At 38.7% G+C, this 20669-nt stretch overlaps 1 protein-coding gene across 2 annotated transcripts in view; it reads left to right on the top strand.

Moving 5' to 3' along the window:
* SNX13 (sorting nexin 13) overlaps positions 1–20669 on the top strand; it is a 179882-nt gene that overhangs the window by 117230 nt on the left and 41983 nt on the right. Inside the window, exon 28 of one of the 2 annotated variants that reach the window (XM_038557025.1) lies at positions 85–171. In XM_038557025.1, the coding sequence (XP_038412953.1) occupies positions 85–131 (47 nt within the window). In that variant the 3' untranslated portion in view covers positions 132–171. Of the gene's footprint in view, positions 1–84; positions 225–20669 lie in introns of those variants that run through there. The other variant, XM_038557024.1, reaches the window with a different exon arrangement.

Genomic DNA, 20669 nt, shown 5'->3' with positions numbered 1-20669 from the left:
AGTGATATATTTTTACTATTTTAAAAAGTGCTTGTTCAATGGTCTTAGTTTTAGTATCTGTATTTTCCTTTCTTTTCATTTTAGAAATCAAGCAATTCAAGTTCCAGATTGATAGAAGAGCTGTTGAGTGATTACTGACAGCTTACTGGATTTAATTTTTCCATTTATGGGGCAAGTAATTTATGATCACAGTGTTGTAGAGACTTTACACTTACCTATCATGTGAAATTATAAAGTAATTTTCCCATAGAACAAGCTGTAATAAGTAATCTATTAACAGTTTTTGATCTCATTTTTAATTAATATTTCAATTCTAAAGGCAATAGATTCAGTACTCACAATGTGGCTATGTCTGATTGGTCATAATATTTTCAGTCTTGCATCTGTATCCATAGACTTCTCAGACATCAGCTGTACTTTTACCCTACTGTGGACAGGCATAGTATTTATCAAAAGTGCATACTCTAAAATGTTGATCCATTTAAGATGTTTCTGGGCAGTAATTTTATACTTCATGTAACTTATGCAGATCTACATACTATTCCAAACCCTAACATGTTCCTTTATAATCCAAATGATACTATCAAATTTTCTGAAAAGTTCTGTAATAAATAAGTCTGTTTAATTTTGTTTGCCTAACTTCCCAAACTTAGCCACAGAAACTTTTGTGATCAACACCAGTTAATAGCTTGATGATAATGTTCCCAAAGAACAGGATTTGAAAAATTTTAGATGGTGAGAAAAAGTGAAGCATCCTTAATTAGGGAATATAGACTCTAGATAGAAAAACCAGTGGATCTGGGATATGAAGTTTTATTTTCAGCCTATCATTCTAATGGAAAGTCGAGTTGTTGAAAGAAAAAGGAGAATGTGAAAAATTAAAAGATGGTTATTGCAGATATTAGAGTTGGATTTGGCCCTGGGTACCAGAATAATGAACTCAGTGAGGGATAATATAGTATGTCCCATGAGGTGTGAGAAAGATATTTGCCAAGGATCTTGCTAGTGTGGTCAATAGGACATCCAACTAGGAAGTGCAGCGGGGAGAGAGAAATGTGATACAGTTCAGTTTTTAAAATGTGTGCCAGACATTGACCCATATATACTGGCAGATACCATTTGGCCTGGGAAAAATTACAACCACTGAGAACCTAGAACTTCACAAGAAAAAAAAAGTTAATAGAATGAAAATTAATCAACTCGTGTATGTACAGTGTATGAGAAATGCATGAAATGCAGCATTTTAAGAGGGTAAATAGGACCTTTTACATATCAGGTGGAATAAAAAATAGGATTTTGTATTGGAAGTCTCCAGGACTACCCCCTGGTGATTCACTAGGACAGGAGAGCCTATAGTCCTACTCACAGCTAGGATTTATTACAGCAAAAAGATACAGAACAAGATCAAAGGAGAAGGATTCGTGGGGCAAACAGAGAAATGTCATAAGCTCCCAAGTTCTCCTCCCAATAGAGTCTTGCAGGAGACAGTTCTGCCCCCAGCAATAAGTTGTGACCACATGTGAACTGTTGGCAACCAGGGAAACAAATCATTCAAGACTGATTTTTACTGGGGGCTGGGGAGAGGGGGTTCTGTAGGCACCCTTTGCCTCATTTGTACCAAAATTTTGGACTCCCCAAAGGAAAGCACGTGTTCTGCATAAGCCATACATTTTGTACAAATAATTAAGGCATAGTGAGCCACTTTTTATCAGTTTGGGGAATGGTACGAATGCTTCTGAAATCTAAGTTCTCAGATACCTGAAAACGGGCCAAACTTTTAAGTAGGCCTTTCAAAGGACCATAGTTCTACCTACTGTGTTAACTCTTGCTCAACTACATACCTTGATCCCAAGAAATAACTATTAATAAAGATTTGCACTAAAAGTGAATAAGATTTACCCTCATGTAGAAGTCTCTGTACCTAGAGGTGGAAACAGCAAAGAGAATTTAGATGTAGATAAAAGGGGAAAAAAAAAGATCAAGTGATGTTGATATGAATGGATATATACTCCAAGAAGCTGGAAGAACAGATTTGTATATTTCCAATAAAGATTCCCATAACAGTTATTTAGTACTTAATACTCAAAAAACAACCTTTTGAGGTGTAGATACTATTCTCCAGTTGATAGATGGGAGAACTCAGGCATATAGTGATTGAGTCATTTATCCAAAGGTTCAAACTGGTAAGTGCTCAGGATGAAATCTCAACTGTGGTTGTCTCATTATAGTCGTACCATAGTTTCTCAGCAGTGCTATTGACATTTTGGGCCACATAATACGTTGTGGGAGTTGTCCTGTGCATGACAGGATGTTTAACAGCATCTCTGAGCTCTACCCACTAGATCATTCCTGTAGCACTCCCAGTTGTGATAACCAAGAATGTCTCCAGACACTGCTAAATTATGTCTGGGGCAAAATTACCACCAGTTGAGAACCAATTTGTGCTCATTCACAAGAGTATGTCTTTTCTCCATAAGCAAACACCTGACAAATCTGTGGCTTGCCTTGTAGGGAGAATGAAAAAGGGATGCCTAACTCAGCCTTAAGAGGAGGGGAAAGGTGGGGGCAAAGTGGGGGGCAGCAAAACCAAATATTTTACCTTGTCTTTATTTAAGGAAGCATCCCATAGTTGAGGGGAGGGAGGAGGAAGAAAGGGATTTTGCAACCTGAGAAAATGAGTTTTTTCCTTGAAGATGTGAGATGAATGATTGAGAAAATTGTCACAATCAGGCTATTAACTCTATGACACTATTGTGGGAATCTCTTTAAGATAACTATTGTCCTTTTTATTTTGTGAGCCAGTCCTAGAGCCTGAAAACTCCCTTGCACTCTGCAAGTAAATGCCTTCTTCCCCAAATGCTCCTATTCCTTGAGTTTTCCTTGGACAGGTGCAAATCTCACTGGGATGCCCAGTGACTCACCTAATGCACTCACTTTGCCTTCAGGGATGAACCTCATTCCACAATTAGAACTTCTACCCCTGCTGACTGTTTTCTTTTGCTTTCCCTCTAATTCTTTTCCTGGGTCTTGGTCAAATCAGGTTCTGGTTTTAATTAAGTGCACAGCTGCTTTATTTCTGCATTGATAGAAGCAATGTTGGGAAGCTGGGTGTTGCTCTCTGATTATCAAGGAGTCATTTGTCTTTTGTCTCAGGGATTCTCAATATCTTACTGGCATTTCAGACATAGATTTAATCAGGCCAATAGCTGGTCCTACCTGTGAGATTGAGACATTCACATTCCAGCCCACAGGTTTTCCTTCTAGCAGTAGAATCCTCCATGTTGTCTTATTCATACAGTACTGTAACCTAAAAAAAAAAAAAAAAATTTCAGGAAAAGAGTTTTTATGCCTGCTGGAAAGCGGCTTCCTGCAGTCCTCGTCTTTGAACTCCCTCCTTACAAAGCTGCTACCATGAATTGGTGAGTTTTGTTCTTTATTTTTCATTCAGGTTGTGGTTATAAAAGTGAGCCTGCAAGTTGTTTGTAAATGGAAAAGAAAAAAGCTTTTCTACAAATTGTTTGTAATACTGCATTTATGGCTGGCATTCACCCACTTCATTGCCTTAACTCCTGGAAAATTAATTGGGCATAAAAATTGATTATAAGCACTATTGGGTATTATTTTAAAATACAGATTAACCACCAAATAGAGAATGCACAAAAAGATTTTCTAAAAATTGAAATTAGTTTAATTTGGTGTTAGGGTAAGAGTTGAAACTTAAGGATTTTCCTTGGTTTGTATAACAGTTATATCATTATGTATGTATGAAAGAATGGGACTGAGATTGAAAGAAAGATTACTTTTGGCTTGTCAAGAGCTTCATGACTTTTTATTGCAACCGGAAGGATGCTGCTTAGCCTGATTTTTTTTCTGTCTTATTTCTTTAAGAACAAACAAAAAACCCCCCAATGAACCAGGTGAAGATACGGAAAAGATCTTTGTATTAAAAACAAAATACACATAAATACTGAAGTAGGAAGAAATTTAGAACTAAACTCCTCCAGAGTTTCTTTTATTGCTCAAGAGTTGGAAAAGAGTTGCTCAAGAGTTGACTTGTATACCATTGTCTCCATAATTGATAAATTAGATTATAAAGTCTTAAATTTAATGAAGCTCTTATTCTGATTGCATCAATAGACTAAGGACTTAACATAAATTTAAAAGAATCAAAGAAGTTTCAGAGACAAAGTAAAAAAAAGGTCTAGTGGATAAGTGTGCTAATTCTTTAAGGAAACTCGAATACTTGCTGAAGGAAGTGAGGTGGAAAAAGTCTTTCTTTAAATTAGTGGCCTAGATTACTGAGATGCAAGATAAACAAAAAAGTGCATAAATTACCAAATAACAGTGCTAAGACCTTGTTTTAATAATTAGATATATTAATGTAGAAAAAAATATTACTAAATGAAGTAAATACTAGGACAAATTGGACAGTTTTAATAATTTAGGTTCAAAACAACTATGTCTTTGCCTTAGTGTGAAAAGTAATATTACTCTACAGTTTCTAATTTTTATAAAACTTGGATATATTTTCCTATGGAAAGCCTAATTTGAATATCATGAATTTCCTACACTGATTTAATGAATTGAGTAAGTTATCTTTGTCTCCACAGAACATTTAAGATTATGAAAATGTAAAAGTTATGTTTGACTAATTTAGTAGTTTCCAAATGAAGGTGGATATACTCTTCATGGAATGTATGGGAATATCTGGACATTTTTTATTATTGGAACCAGAGAAGTTGCTACTAGCATCTTTAATGAGTAGGGGCCAGGAATGTAGCTCAACATCCTATAGCACCCCACAGCAAAGAACTTTCTGGTCCAAAACATAAATAGTACTGAGGATTGCAAAACCTGGAGCTGAATGAAATTATTATGGTTTTATAAAAAGAATTTATGCTTCTGATGCTTCAGATCACAAAACAGTTTTGTATAGATACTACATTTACAATGACTATGTAAAAACATTTTTATATTGTTTTTGAAATTCATCTGTGTTGTGACACGTTTCAATAATTCATCCTTTTTATTGTTAATATTCCATAGTATGGATAACCACAGTTGTTTTATCTACTCATCAGTTGAAGGACACTGGCTTATTTCAAGGCCTCGATAATTATAAATAATGCTACTGTAAACATGGTTGTGTAATAAAGAATTTGGCCTCTCCCCTTGACTCCTAACCCTGGTCAACTCTAAATTCATGGAATTTCCCATGTAATGGGGGTGTCTTTACTATTCATGAGCCCCTTAGATCACCTGCATTAATGCTAAAGAGATGAGTTGACAGGATGGGAGCTGGTCACCAGAAGGATCAATCATGAGATTAAGAGGTCTGGGACCTTTGGTGAGAAGAGGGGGACTGGAAATTGAGTTCAAGTATGTGGCCAATGATCCAATCAATGGTCACTCTGTCATGGAAGTCCAGTAAGAACTTTGGACATCAAAGTTCAGTAGAGTTCTCTGGTTGGACAACAAACACATTATTGTGCTAAAAGCTTGACCCACCCTGATTCCATGGGAAGGAGGCAAGGAAGCTCTGCAGCTCTGCACTGTGGAATCTCCCAGAACTTAGCAACGTGTCTCTTCATTTGACTGTCCTGATTTGTATAATTTATAGTAAAACTGTAATGAAATTATAGTGCTTTTCTGAATTCTGTGAGTAATTTAGGGAATTATTGAAATAAGAGGTTGTGGGAACCCCTGGTTTTGTAGCCAGTTAATCAAAAATACAAGTGGCCTGGGCACTTCCAAGTGTGCTTGGCATCTGAAGTAAGGGCAATCTTGTTGGATACTGCCTTTAAACTTCTAGAATGTGATGTTAACTCTGTATGGTTAACATTGAATTACATTGTTGTATACCAGTTGTCAGAATAAGCGTTCAAGGGAAAAATAAAACTTAGGACAAAATCAGAGAGGGAAATAAACCATAAGATACTCTTAATCATAGAAACAAACAGGGTTGCTGGGGCAGGGAGGAGGGTGGGAAGAGGGGGTAACTGGGTGATGGACATTAAGTACAGTCTATGATATAATGAGCACTAGATGTTATGTAAGACTGATGAATCACTGACCTCTACCTCTGAAACTAAGAATATATGTTAATTAATTGAATTTAAATAAAAAGAATAAGCATTCACATACATGTCTATGTATATGCTTTCATTTTCTTGTGTAAATACCTAGGAGAGGGATTGATTGGTAATTTGGTAAGTATATTCTTAATTTTTTTTCTAAAATTGCCAAACTATTTCTTAAAGTAGTTATATGTAGCATTTTGTGTCCCACTAGCATTTTGTGAATGTTTCAGTTCCTCTGCATCCTTGTCAGCATTGGGTATTATAAGGCTTTTTTTTCTTTCTAGATTTTATTTTTAAGTAATTCCTTTACTCAGTGTGGGGCCCAAACTCAACCTCAAGAATCACGCGCTCCACTGACTCAGACTGCCAGGTGCCTCACGCTTTTTTTCTTTTTTTTCTTTCTTTTTTTTTTTTTTTTAAGTTTAGCCATTCTAATGGGTGTCTGGTTGTCTGTTAGTAGTGTGGTTTTAATATGCATTTCCCTACTGACTGATATTTTATGCATCTTTTCATATGCTTATTTGCCATCCAATCTCTTCCTTATTTGTCATCTATCTTTTCCTTTGTGAAGTGTGTATTCAAATCTTTTGCTCCTTTTTTTAAAAGATTTTATTTATTTATTTGAGAGAGAGAGAGAGCATGAGTAGGGGGAGGGGGAAGCAGACTCCCTGCTGAGCAAGGAGCCTGATGTGGGGCTTGATCCCAGGACCTGAGATCATGACCTGAACGAAGGCAGATGCTTAACCAACTGAGCCACCCAGGAGCCCCAGCTCGCTCCTTCCTTCCTACCTTCCTTCCTTCCTTCCTTCCTTCCTCCCTCCCTCCCTCCCTCCCTCCCTCCCTTTTTAAAGATTTTATTTATTTATTCAGAGAGACACAGAGAGAGAGAGAGAGAGAGAGAGAGGCAGAGACAGGCAGAGGGAGAAGCAGGCTCCATGCAGAGAGCCTGATGTGGGACTCGATCCAGGGTCTCCAGGATCACGCCCTGGGCTGCAGGCGGTGCTAAACCGCTGTGCCACTGGAGCTGCCAGCTCCTTTCTTTTTAATTGGGTTGTTTTCTTATTAGTTTTGAGAATTTTCTATATATATTCTGGAAAGAAGTTCTTTAACAGATGTGTGTTTTTCAAAAGTTTCTCCCAGTTTGTGGCTTATCTTTTAATTTCCTTAAAAATGAAAGTGTCTTTCAAAGAATAATTTTTAATTTTGATAAAGTATAATTTGTCAGTGTTTCTTTTTTGATTCTTCTGTCTTAACTAAGAAAACTTTCCTTATCTTAATTCTACAATGATATTCTCTTTCAGAAGTTTTAGGTTTTACATTTAGGTCTGCTGCCCATCTCAAGTTAAGTTTTGTATATGGTATGAGGTATGGGTTGAGGTTCCTTTTTTTGGATATTAATATTAATATCAATATTAATATTAATACCAATTACTTCTGCACCACTATTGCAAAGACTATCCTGTACCCCACTGGATTACCTTGGTATAGTTGTTGGATGTCAACTGACCATAAATGTGTGGTTCTATTTCTAGATTTCCGTTCCATGGATCTATATATTCTTTTGCCAACACCATACTTCATAGCTTTATGGTAAACCTCAAAATTAAGTCATATGAGCCCTCTAACTTGGCCTTGGTTTTTCAAAATAAACTGTTTGGGTTCCTTTCCTTCTCTTTACAAATTTTATAATGAGCTTATCTGCAAAACAAAAACAAAAAACCCTACTAGAATTTTGTTTGGGATTACATTTAATTAATCCTTAGCTCATCTTAGCTCACTAAGGTGAGGATTAATAAGTTAACATTGAATCTTTCAGTCCATAATATGGCATGATTTCTCTCCTCAGTGTTCCATAGTTTCAGGGAACAAAGCTTTTACATTTTTGTTAACTTTAATCAATATTCCTTTTTTTTGGGATGTTATTGCAAATAGTATTATGTTTTAACTTCCAGCCGTTCATTGCTAGCATATAAAATGTGATGTTTTATATTGACCTTATAGTCTGTGATCTTGCTAAACTCAAAGATTCTTTGGGATTTTCTATATGATAATTATATGATCTGTTGATATAGGCAGTTTTAAATCTCTTTCTAATGTGTAAACTACTCTTATTCTCTCACTCTCTCTGTCTTTTGCTTTATTTCGGTGGCTCAGAACTCAGTATATTGCTAAGTAGGAATAATGAGAGAGGATTCCCTGCTTGCTTTTTCACCATTAAGTTTAGAGGTATGCTGTAGGCTTCTGGTAGATGCCTTTTATCAGACCAAGGGGAGTCCCTTTTATCCCTGTTTGCTGAGAGCTTTTTTTTTTTTTTTTTTCCTGACAGCTTTGATCATAAATGGATGTTGAAGGTTTTCAGGTGCTTTGCATAATGCTTTAGTGATATTGTTTTTTAGTCTGTTGATATTGTGAATTAAATAGATGATTCTCTAATATTGAATAAATCTTGCATTCCTGCAGTTAACCCCAATTGGTCATGATTTATTATCCTTTTTATGAATTGTTGGCTTTCAACCACTGTTATTAAAACTTATTACAGCTGTAATCATGAAGAATATTAGTCACTGATTTTCTTGCATTGTCTGGTTTTGGTCACAGGATAATGGTTTCACAAAATGAGTTGGGAGATGTTACCTCTATTTTCTATGTTCTAGAATAATGTGTGTAAAATTGGTATTATTTCTTCCAAAATGTAAGAACCTGTGAGTTCATGGAATCCTGGACTTTTCTTTTGTACAAAATTTTGAACTGTGAATTCAATTTTATAGATACAGATTTATTCCATTACATTTGTTTCTTCTTGAGACGACTGGTAGTTAACACCTTTTAAGAAATATGACCATTTCATCTAAGTTAGGGTTTCTCAACCAAAGTGATGTTGTGGTAAGATAATTCTTTATCATGAGAGGGTGTCCTTTGCATGATAGGATGTTTAACAGCATCCTGGGCCTCTACTCACTAGATGCCAGGAGCAAGCCCCCTAGTTGTGACAACTCAAACTGTCTAATTGACCCCTGTTGGCTGGGAACCAGTAATTTAAATTATCAAATTCATTGTCATAATGCTTCTTTTTTGTAATGTTCTCTATCTTTTAACATATATATAATCCATAGGAATTTTCTCTCTTTTATCTCTGATATTGATCATTGGTGTCTTGTGTTTCCCTTTCCTTCTCTCTCTCGTCTCCCTACTCTACTTATCTCTTTCTTTCATCAGTTTGGCCAGAGTTTTAATTTTATTAGAATGACTTTTGGTGTCATTGATTTTCTGTTTCTTTTCTGCTTTCAATTTTATTTATTCATACTTTTATCTTTATGTCTGTCCTTTTACTTGATTTTAGTTTATTTCATCCTCTGTTTGTAGTTCCTTAAATTAGGAAGCTTAGATGATTTCCTAATATATTCATTTAATACTATACATTTCCCTCTAAGTGTGCTTTAGTTTCAACTCATATTTGTTTTCTGTTTATTCTCATTCAGTTCAAAACATAGTTCTCTTTGTCTCCTCCTTTGATCCATAGGTTATTTAGAAATATATTTAATTTCTGGGGGCACCTGAGTGGCTCAGTGTTTGAGCCTCTGCCTTTGGCTCAGGTCATGGTCCCGGGGTCCTGGGATCAAGTCCTGCATTGGGTTCCCCACAAGGAGTCTGCTTCTCCCTCTGCCTGTGTCTCTGCCTCTCTTTGTGTGTCTCTCACGAATAAATAAATAAAATCTTAAATAAATATATATATATATTTAATTTCTAAATGTTTTGGGATTTTCCATAATGGGCTATTGATTTCTAGTCTATTTCCATTTAGGTTAGAGAACATACTTTATATACTTTCTGTTCTTTTTAACTTTGTTGGGATTTGTTTTATGACCAGCATGTGACCTGCCTTGGTGGATATTTCATGTGCACTTGAGAAGAATGTATATTCTGTTGTTATTGGGTAGAATAGTCAATCATTGCTTTTTCGGTTAACTTCTTTGTAGTGTTCAGGCACCTACATCTATACCATTTTTTATTTTTTTTTTGCTTTGTCTTTCAATTACTGAGAAAGGAGTGTTGAAGTCCCCAGTTATTGTTATGACTATGTTTCCTTTTAATTCTATTAGGTTTTACTTCATGTTATTAAAGCTTTGTTCATATGTATTTAAGTATTTATGTCTAGATGATGAATTGACCCATTTATCATTGCCTAGTGCTTCTCTTTATCCTTCTTGATATTCTTTGTTCTGATGTCAACTTTGTCTGATATTAACAAAGCCTTAAAAAATAAAAAAACATACTCCAGGTTAGATTTAGCCCATGAGCCATAGTGTATTGACTTCTGTTTTAAGAGGTTTCTTGTTCACAAGGCATTGTTGACTCTGTTGCTGGTTGGTTTGTTTGTATTTTTATCTCTGCCACTTAATTTGGGTATTTAAACCATTTAAATTTACTTTATTAATATGATTGAATTTCATCTTGCTATTTTTTAAAATTTTTTTTCCATTTATTCTCTATTTCCCTTTTTCCTTCTTCTTTTGGATTATTTTTCATGAATCCATTTTGTCTTTCCTAGTAACTTTTAGCCTTACCTCTCTAAATAATTAATGGTTCTTTGAAAATTTAAAATAAACAACTTTAACTTGTCATAGCTGTGTTAAAATACTATATTGCTTTATATATTCTTTAGGAATTGTACAATATATTTCCAATTCCTCCCTCCTTTATTGTTACTTTGCTGTACATTTTATGTGTACATATATTATAAGCCCTACAGTTAAGCTTTTATTACTTACTTTAATCAAATATCTCTTAAATTTATTAAAAATAAGGAAAAATACCCTTTATATTTAGGTTCATTTTTACCATTTACAGTGTTTTTCATTTGTGCAACTAAGTTTTCATCTGGTAATAATACTCCTACCTGAAAATTTTTGATTGAACATTTGTGGTGGTACATATCTTTTGCCATTGAGTCCTCTCAGTTTTTATCATATGCAAAAGTCTCACCTTAGGTTTTTTTTTTTAAGATTTTATTTATTGATTCATGAGAGACACACAGAGAGAGGCAGAGACATAGGCAGAGGGAGAAGCAGGCTCCCTGCAGGGAGCCCGATGTGGGACTCAATCCCAGGACTCCAGGATCACAACCTGAGCCAAAAGCAGAGGCTTAACCACTTAGCCACCCAGGCACCCCTTCACCTTAATTTTTTAAAAATATTTTCACTATGCATGGTGTTCTGGGTTGACTGGGCTTTTTCCCCCTGCCAATACTTTAAATACACCACTCCATCAGAGGCATCAGAGGCAAGATTTCTGATAGAGGTCATAGGTATGGCCAGCATCCCAACTATGTTATTAGACTCCTGTCCAACACAGTTTATAAGGAAGAGCAAAGCAGAAAAAGTAAAGTCATGCTTTGGTCAAAGGAAATCAACATACTTTTCATACTCCTGTCCTAAACCACTAAAATATTGTACAGAAGCTCATCCTCTGGATGTCCATGAGTTCGTAGGAGATAGTTACTTCCATTTTACCTAGAATTTATATGAAGGTTAAGAGTTACCTCTGAGGAGGCAGAGGAAAATCTATATGACACTTAAAATCAAGTATTTAATAATGAAGATTAGTTACCAGGTCTAGGTTCCTATTACAACAGCATCACATATCACACCAAAGCTGCACTTGTCTGAAGGTGGCACATAGAAAACAGTTTTTAAAGAATATACTAATTAATCCCCTTGCTGAAGAGTAATTGTGGGGAAAGACGATCCTTTATTAACTATAGTGAGACTTGTCCCTTCCTGATTACCGCTCCTGCTTGTAATTGACTTGTACCATTTCATGGAGTGAGGCAATATTCAGTGAGGGAAAAGAAAATGAAAAAGGGCTACAGAATAAGACTTTCATGGCTGAAGTAGTAGTTCCATTACCCACCAGCTCTGTGATTCTGTGACTGACAAAATCATTCTGAAGCACAGACCAGTTGGAACTTCAGCTGTGCTCATTCCTGAATTCATATGCTTTCAGGCACACATAATTGGTGTATGGAGAGGCCCAAGAACCCTCTGGGAGAGAATGTTTCCTAAGGGAAGAGGGGGTCTGGGTTAGAAACTCAGATAACATTGCCCCAGTGATCTGAAAGGAATAGCAACACTGAGGGCAGCATCTCAAAGAGAGGCCTTTCCAAAATTTCTGTAAAACCTTGGTGTCACAGGGCGATTATTTAGGACCCATGTAATCAAAAGCAGGTAGCTCAGAGATGGAGCCGAAATAAATTCTCTTCACTTCCCCAGAGAAGTTTTGGTGTACTGTGGGCTCTGAAGAACAGAGCACATCTTGGTCACCTGTGAACCCCTGGTGAGCATAGCTCTCACGGACATGAGGCCTGGCAGTGCTCTGGGCCCTGGCTCTTCCTGTGTGCATTCTTTTGGGAATTATTTTCCTGTTAGCCTAGACATTTGTTAGTCATTTGTTTTTCTTTTGAGACTTTTCACCTGTCAGGAGTTAGGCTTTCTAGAAGATGTCTACACATTCCTTTGCAGAACCATTTCTATTTTTTGAATTATTGCTGAATTCAATTACTTTGGGGGATTTTCTTATGTGAATAGAGCAGGATCGAATAGTAAGTGGTAAAGAAATGAATGATTCTGTTCCTCCAGTCCATCTGCAGCTGGTACTTAGAGCCACCCTCTCATGTTGGTGCTATGAAGGGATAGAAGAACCTCAGTTCATGGAGTTTAATTTATTTCTATGAACTATAGTCATGGAGATAAATTTACCAGGAACCAGTTTACAAATTATAAAAAAAATAAATAAATAACTTGGTAGTTTTTACATCTTCTAATCCTGCAATTCAGAGTGGCTCTTGAGTTTGATTCATGAGACTGTTCTATATTGATTGAAAGTGTACCTTTTCCTGAAACACTCCAAGCTAGTGTTTAGCTTGTGCTTGACATAGTTTGCCTTATGCAATCCTTGAAAAGTCCCTATTAGGTATTACTATTTTTATCCTCATTCTATAGCAGCAGAGCCTCAGTTGCAGGAGAAGATACATAATCTGAACATGGTCACACAGTTAACATTTGGTTGAGCCAGAATTCCAGGTTGCTCTCCATCTCTCATCCATCTTGCCTTCAAATACTGAAGAAAATGCCATTGGACGGAAAGCTTGAAAGCAGAAACTGGATCCTGAATCACAGTGGGGATGAATGACCAGGACAAGAAAACTCATGGCCCATGAGGTATAAGCATATGAGGTTACCTGATTCACACATGTGGACACTGTGAAGCAGATGACTCCTTGAAAACTGGGCTGCACATAGGAAATGTAAGATATTATTAATGTTGCATGTCTGTTAGTAGGCCTATCTCTGTGAAGTGACAGTCACCGATACCATTTCCTTTGGACTCTTTTTTTTTTTTAAAGTAGAGTCTGTGCCAAGTGTGGAGTCCAATGCAGGGCTTGAACTCACGACCCTGAGATCGAGACCTGAGCTGTGATTAAGAAAGAGTCAGACGTTTAACCGACTGAGCCACCCAGATGCCCCTGAATTCTAATTCTTATTGATTCTTGTCCCCCTCCAATAATTTGAAAGGAAATCTAGATTGTTCTACAACCACAGGATCATAAATTCAGAATGCCAATTTCATGAAGATATATTTCCAAAGTCGTTTTAGGTTAGTGTCGCTTTTGATCTCCTATCATAAAGCCTACCTAAGTTTGTCCTGGGTCACAGACGTGCCTAGGGACTCGTAGGCTGTCTAGGCTCCCCTCACATGGTGAACTGAGACATCTTTTGAGAGGGAAGGTTCTTAGAATCTCTTCTAAGGGCCGAGAGTTCAAGAATGGTAGGCCTTAAGGGAAGAGTAGGGTGTCTCTCTCACTCAGGTCCTCAAGTCCTATTTCCACTTCAAGTTTGAAGTTTTGGCCTGAAATGAATCAGGCCAAAAATGAATCAAGCCAGGATCCTGAGAGCACGAGGTGCCAAGAACCTGGGCATCAGCACCCAAGACAGCCCCTCAGCATGGAGCTCATAGCTTTACAATCTTGGCACAGAGAAGTGACAATGAGGGCCTTACCAGCCACGTGGTACCTTAGAAAGGCATTAGTAAGCACAATACAATGAGCCAGGGCTTGTGAGGTAGTCAAGGAACACATGAGATGCCTCCTAGAACAATTTAGGGGGAATCTAAGGCATTTGTAGTTTCCTCAACAAAGGTGAGTAGAGCCCCAGAACTGTCACTAGTGGCTATATTTCAACCCAGTGTTTACCTGTAGGCTGGGCTCACTGTGCAATGGGGTTGTGTGGATGTTCGCCCTTTGGGTCTCCTACTTAGAATTCAGGAATTGTCAGGAGACCTGAGAGATGCTTTGGACATGATGGAACTAATCAGTACTATTGTGATGTGAGCTTGCATCTTCCTAAAACTTCTCTAACAAAAAAGTTCAGGCTTACGAATAGATAATCCTCAGAAAATAAACTGCAAAATTACAATAAAGGGATAGTTGTACTGTTCAACGAGTCTTTGAAGAGGCTGGTTTCTAAAGGACACAGTCTTTAAATCCATACACAGTGTGGAAGAGAGGAGCCCTTGAGATTGCTGGAAAACAGAGCCTCTTCTCTTGGAAAATCTTTCAGCAACAGGTGTTACTTCTTTTTCTCTTCAGGACATCAAAAGGTCAGAGAAGCATGAAATTTTCCCTAATGCAGCTTAGTGGCTAATCATACACAAAGAAATGAAATTTTGATGGGGTTGTGAACAAACGCCTTTTGGCACCTGTTTTTGCCATCTTGGTTTGTTTTTCTTCCCACAGCATTTTACACCTCCTAATTTAATTTGTGACCGGCCCCCTTCCTCCCAGCTGTTCAGGCCTAGAAAGCACACATACACATTCAGACGGGTTACTGGAGCTTAGCAGTGCCGAGACTCAGCCAAGAGCACTGGCCAAGTCATACGCAGGTCTTGAGACCCAGCACTCCTGCTGCCTTATCCGACTGTGTGCATGTAACTGGAGACCAGAAGTCTGATACGGAGTCCGCAAAGTTCAAAAACTGTCAGAAAGTCTATCCCATCCAAACAGGGCTTTCTAGAGGATTAAAGGGACCTTGGGTCACCGAGTGGCCCATGCAGGAGCTTTGTGATTTGAAAGCGACGTTGGCTGGAATAACCCCTGTGGCATTGTCAATATATGCCTGAGTCAAGCTGCCGTTCATGCTGTGGTTTCTGGGGAATACGTGCAGACCCTGGAAGCCAAGAGCAGATGAAGACACCAAGTTAGCAGTCAAGAAAATTAGAACATTTGATTTTGGTCCCTCATGTTTACACAATGCCAAGGAGATGTGAATGGACAGAGTTAGTATATTTTCTCTTTTGGGCTGCAGACGGTGTGAATTTAATGCAATCCTCATGGCTGCAATTTTCCAAAGAATACCTGTAGAGTTAAGCTGATAGAATGATAGGAATTTAGAAAGCTCATTGGGGATTGTCACCATATCTTTATCAACAGGAACAATGTTTCTCTAGATGTGGATACTTCTGAGGCATAACTGTAAAACCACCGTTTGTTACTTCTATAACTTCCCCAGGACAATGAGGGATGTTGGCAATAACACGGTGCATTCAAAGGCTATAAATTTATCTGCAGGATTGAAATAATATTTGAGTACAAAGGCAAAGCCTCTGGCTGCTTTGTAAATCAAAAAACATAGTCCCGAAGGGACAAAGTAAATCCCAAAAAAGTCCAAAATACATAAGAAAATTCAATTTGTAAAAAAAAAAAAAAAAGAAAGAAAGAAAGAAAATTCAATTTGTGATAAAGAGGACATCTTGTATTAGAAGAGCAAAGAAGGCAATTTAATAATGAGCATTGTAAAAATAAGTGAGCTCATTCATACCTCAAACTATCACAATAAATTGAAAATTCATGAAAAATCCTATCTGAGGAAAACTGTGAAGGCACGAGGAGAAAATATTCGGATAATTTCTTTGCATCCTTGAAATGGGAAAGGTCTTTCTAATGATTATTAAAATCCAAAAGCTATAAAATAAAAAACGAATTCAAGTACAGAAGACAACACAACAACAACAACAACAACAACAAACTACCATAAGTATATCAAAAATCAAATGACATACTGGGAAAAAATTTCTAACAACCAAAGGCTAAACTCCCAAAACACAAAGCTCTCCCAAAAATCAATTTGGAAAAAGAGATTTGTATTAAATGTAAAGGCAGCACCTTATACACATTGTACAGGTGGTCTTTAAGCTTAGTGACAATGTCTTTATACTTCTTCACCACGGTGTTTCATCCTTTGGTGAATTTCTTTACCCAGTCAGTCCCCTATTGATGTACATATGTATGGGGCTCCCCTCACCCTACCCAAATCTTTTGCTTTAAATTATTTGTCATGAAAAAGAATTGCAGCATTCAAGAGAACAGACTATGAAGTCAGGTTGCCTGAAGGTTTGTTTTAGCTATTAACAATTTCAAGTTACATGACTGACGTTGGGCATTTATTTCCTCATCTGTGTAATGGACTTGAAGTTAATAGTATCAGCAAAATGAGGTTGTTGTGAGGATTCAGGGTGTTACTATACAAGCTTTAGAGTAGTTGGCTCATGATAACTGCACTGGAAGTGTTCATCATCATTATTCTTACTGTGTCAAACAATATAAATTTTACTGGCTTTATAACCCTCTGGTTTTATAATGTTTCAAACTCATAGTAAGAGAGAGAGCTTAAGGGAGAGGTGCTGTTTCCTAAAGGAAAACTGTGGGATCTACAGTGAGGAAATATGTCTTACTCGCTGTTTGTTGCTTTCTAGTGAAGAGCTGCTTAGACATGCAGCATGACAGGCACCAGGCCTGCATGTCTGTAAATGTGCAGAGAAGCTCTGGAATCTGCACTGGAAAACACATTCAAGGGAGTCTGCTGCAGTGGTCCCAGGCAACTTTAGAAAAACAAAACACTTTTTAAAGTAGATTTTATTTTCTCCACTTTAAATGTAAAGAGATTGAAATCCAGAGATAGCAAGTTCACAGCCCACCAATTAGGAAGTGTTACTGACAAGATTTGAACTCAGGTCTTCGTGGTTTGCCACACTGAATCTTAATTAACTTCATCAAACTGCTTCTTTCTTTTCTTTAAAATTTTATTCATTTATCTGAGGGTGCGGGGAGAGAGCACAAGTGGGATGAGGGGCAGAGGAAGTGGGAGAAACTGATTCCCCACTGAGTGGGGAGAATGATGCAGGGCTCATGGGGCTCGATCCCAGACCTGGGATCAGGACCTGAGCCAAAGGCGGAGGCTTAACCGACTGAACCATCCAAGTGCCCCTACCTCTTCCTTTCTTTTCTTTTCAGTATCTTTTTTTCTTTCTTTCTTTTCTTTTCTTTTTTTTTCCTTTTCTTTCTTTCCTACCTCCCTCCTTCCTTCCTTTCTTCTTTCCTTCTTTCTTTGTAATTAAGAGATTTTATTTTTTAGAACGTTTTTAGACTTACAGAAAAATTGACCACAGAATACAGGAAGTTTCCACACTGTTTCCCCTGCTTGTTCTGTTATCTTTAACATCTTGCATTAATGTGGTACATTTGTTACAATTAGTGAACCAATATTGACACGTTCACTAAAGCGCATGGTTTACAGGTGATCCTTAGGGCAGTGGAACTATTCTGCACCATACTGTTATGGTGGACACATGTCATTATACATTTGTCAAGACACACAAGATGTACAGCACAGAGAGTGAACCTTGTCAAATATGTACATAAACAGGGTACTTGAGTTACTGTACGCCAGAAAACATTTTGAGAAAGTACTGCTGTCTCCTGGGTGGATGTTTAAACTGTAGACGTAGTGACTTAGAAAAGTTGATCAGGCTCAAGGTTCTTAAAAGTTAGGTGAGTACTCAACCATGACAAACATCACACATCAGTTCAGAAGAGAGAACATTGACTTCATTGAGGTGTTCCTCCCAGCTGCCTTCAGGGTACATTGCTTGCCTGTGTTTCTAATTTATATTGCAACTCTTGAAACCAGTGAACTCGATTTTCAGGTTTTTTTCAATGTCTTCCAAGTCTTGGACATACTCTCTTAGCACATTCTTGTTACTATTTTAATGTTGGTTAAAACTAATAAGTTCTAATTCTGCCTCAAGATTCCTTGTTACCCTGGAAGATTGAGACTTGATGGCGTGAAAAAAAGACTACAGGCTGCATAGTCGGTCACATCTCAGCTCATCAGTTACTAAACTGAGACATGTTGGGAAAGTTACTAAACTGACCTGAAAATAAGCTAGCTCCTTTATCAAATCGAGATACTAATACTTCACGCCCACAATTATTCCAATGAATAGAATATAATAAAGATGGGGGGGAGGAGCTAGATGGCGGGAGAGTAGGGTCCCCAAATCACCTGTCTCCACCAAATTACCTAGAAAACCTTCCAATCATCCTGAAAATCTATGAATTCGGCCTGAGAATTAAAGAGAGACCAGCTGGAATGCAACAGTGAGAAGAGTTCGCGCTTCTATCAAGGTAGGAAGACGGGGAAAAAGAAATAAAGAAACAAAGGCCTCCAAGGGGGAGGGGCCCCGCGAGGAGCCGGGCTGAGGCCGGGGCGAGTGTCCCCAGGACAGGAGAGCCCCGTCCCGGAGACGCAGGAGCTGCACCGACCTTCCCGGGGGAAAGGGGCTCGCGGGGAGGTGGAGCAGGACCCAGGAGGGCGGGGATGCCCTCGGGCTCCCCGGGACAGTAACAGCAACTGCGCGCCCAGGAGAGTGCGCCGAGCTCCCTAAGGGCTGCAGCGCCCACGGCGGGACCCGGCGGGACCCGGAGCAGCTCGGAGGGGCTCGGGCGGCGGCTCCGCGGAGGGGGCTGCGCGGTTCCAGGAGCAGCTCGGAGGGGCTCGGGGACGGCTCCGCGGAGGGGGCTGCGCGGCCGGGAGCGTGAATCCACCAGCGCAGGCTCCGGAGCACAGGGCGCCGGGACACAGCCCAGGATCCCGCCTGCCCCGGGACAGGCAGAGGCCGGGAGGGCCCAGGACAGCGAGGACGCTCCTGCCCCAGCTGAGCAGAGCAGCGGCCCCGCCCCGGAGCCTCCAGGCCCTGCAGACGGAGTTCCTGCCGGAGCTGAATCCAGGTTTCCAGAGCTGCCCCGCCACTGGGGCTGTTCCTCCTGCGGCCTCACGGGGTAAACAACCCCCACTGAGCCCTGCACCAGGCAGGGGCACAGCAGCTCCCCCAACTGCTAACACCTGAAAACCAGCACAACAGGCCCCTCCCCCAGAAGACCAGCTAGACGGACAACTTCCAGGAGAAGCCAAGGGACTTAAAGTACACAGAATCAGAAGATACTCCCCCGTGGTTCTTTTTTTTTGTTTTGTTTTGTTTTGTTTTGTTTTGTTTTGTTTTGCTTTTTGATTTGTTTCCTTCCCCCACCCCCTTTTTTTTCTCCTTTCTTTTTCTTTCTCTTTTTCTTCTCTCTTTTTTTTTCGTTTTTTTCTTCCCCCCTTTTTTTTTCTCTTTCTCTTTTCTTTCCTTCTTTCTCTCTTCTTTTTCTCTTTTTCCCAATACAACTTGCTTTTGGCCACTCTGCACTGAGCAAAATGACTAGAAGGAAAACCTCACCTCAAAAGAAAGAATCAGAAACAGTCCTCTCTCCCACAGAGTTACAAAATCTGGATTACAATTCAATGTCAGAAAGCCAATTCAGAAGCACTATTATACAGCTACTGGTGGCTCTAGAAAAAAGCATAAAGGACTCAAGAGACTTCATGACTGCAGAATTTAGAGCTAATCAGGCAGAAATTAAAAATCAATTGAATGAGATGCAATCCAAACTAGAAGTCCTAACGACGAGGGTTAACGAGGTGGAAGAACGAGTGAGTGACATAGAAGACAAGTTGATAGCAAAGAGGGAAACTGAGGAAAAAAGAGACAAACAATTAAAAGACCATGAGGATAGATTAAGGGAAATAAACGACAGCCTGAGAAAGAAAAACCTACGTTTAATTGGGGTTCCCGAGGGCGCCGAAAGGGACAGAGGGCCAGAATATGTATTGGAACAAATTCTAGCTGAAAACTTTCCTAATCTGGGAAGGGAAACAGGCATTCAGATCCAGGAAATAGAGAGATCCCCCGCTAAAATCAATAAAAACCGTTCAACACCTCGACATTTAATAGTGAAGCTTGCAAATTCCAAAGATAAAGAGATGATCCTTAAAGCAGCAAGAGACAAGAAATCCCTGACTTTTATGGGGAGGAGTATTAGGGTAACAGCAGACCTCTCCACAGAGACCTGGCAGGCCAGAAAGGGCTGGCAGGATATATTCAGGGTCCTAAATGAAAAGAACATGCAACCAAGAATACTTTATCCAGCAAGGCTCTCATTCAAAATGGAAGGAGAGATAAAGAGCTTCCAAGACAGGCAGCAACTAAAAGAATATGTGACCTCCAAACCAGCTCTGCAAGAAATTTTAAGGGGGACTCTTAAAATTCCCCTTTAAGAAGAAGTTCAGTGGAACAGTCCGCAAAAACAAGGACTGAATAGATATCATGATGACACTAAACTCATATCTCTCAATAGTAACTCTGAATGTGAATGGGCTT

The sequence above is a fragment of the Canis lupus genome, chromosome 14 (assembly GCF_011100685.1).
Source record: "Canis lupus familiaris isolate Mischka breed German Shepherd chromosome 14, alternate assembly UU_Cfam_GSD_1.0, whole genome shotgun sequence".
Lineage (NCBI taxonomy): Eukaryota > Metazoa > Chordata > Mammalia > Carnivora > Canidae > Canis > Canis lupus.
Note: the sequence above shows the minus strand (reverse complement) of the source record. Positions and strands in the feature narration are given on the sequence as shown.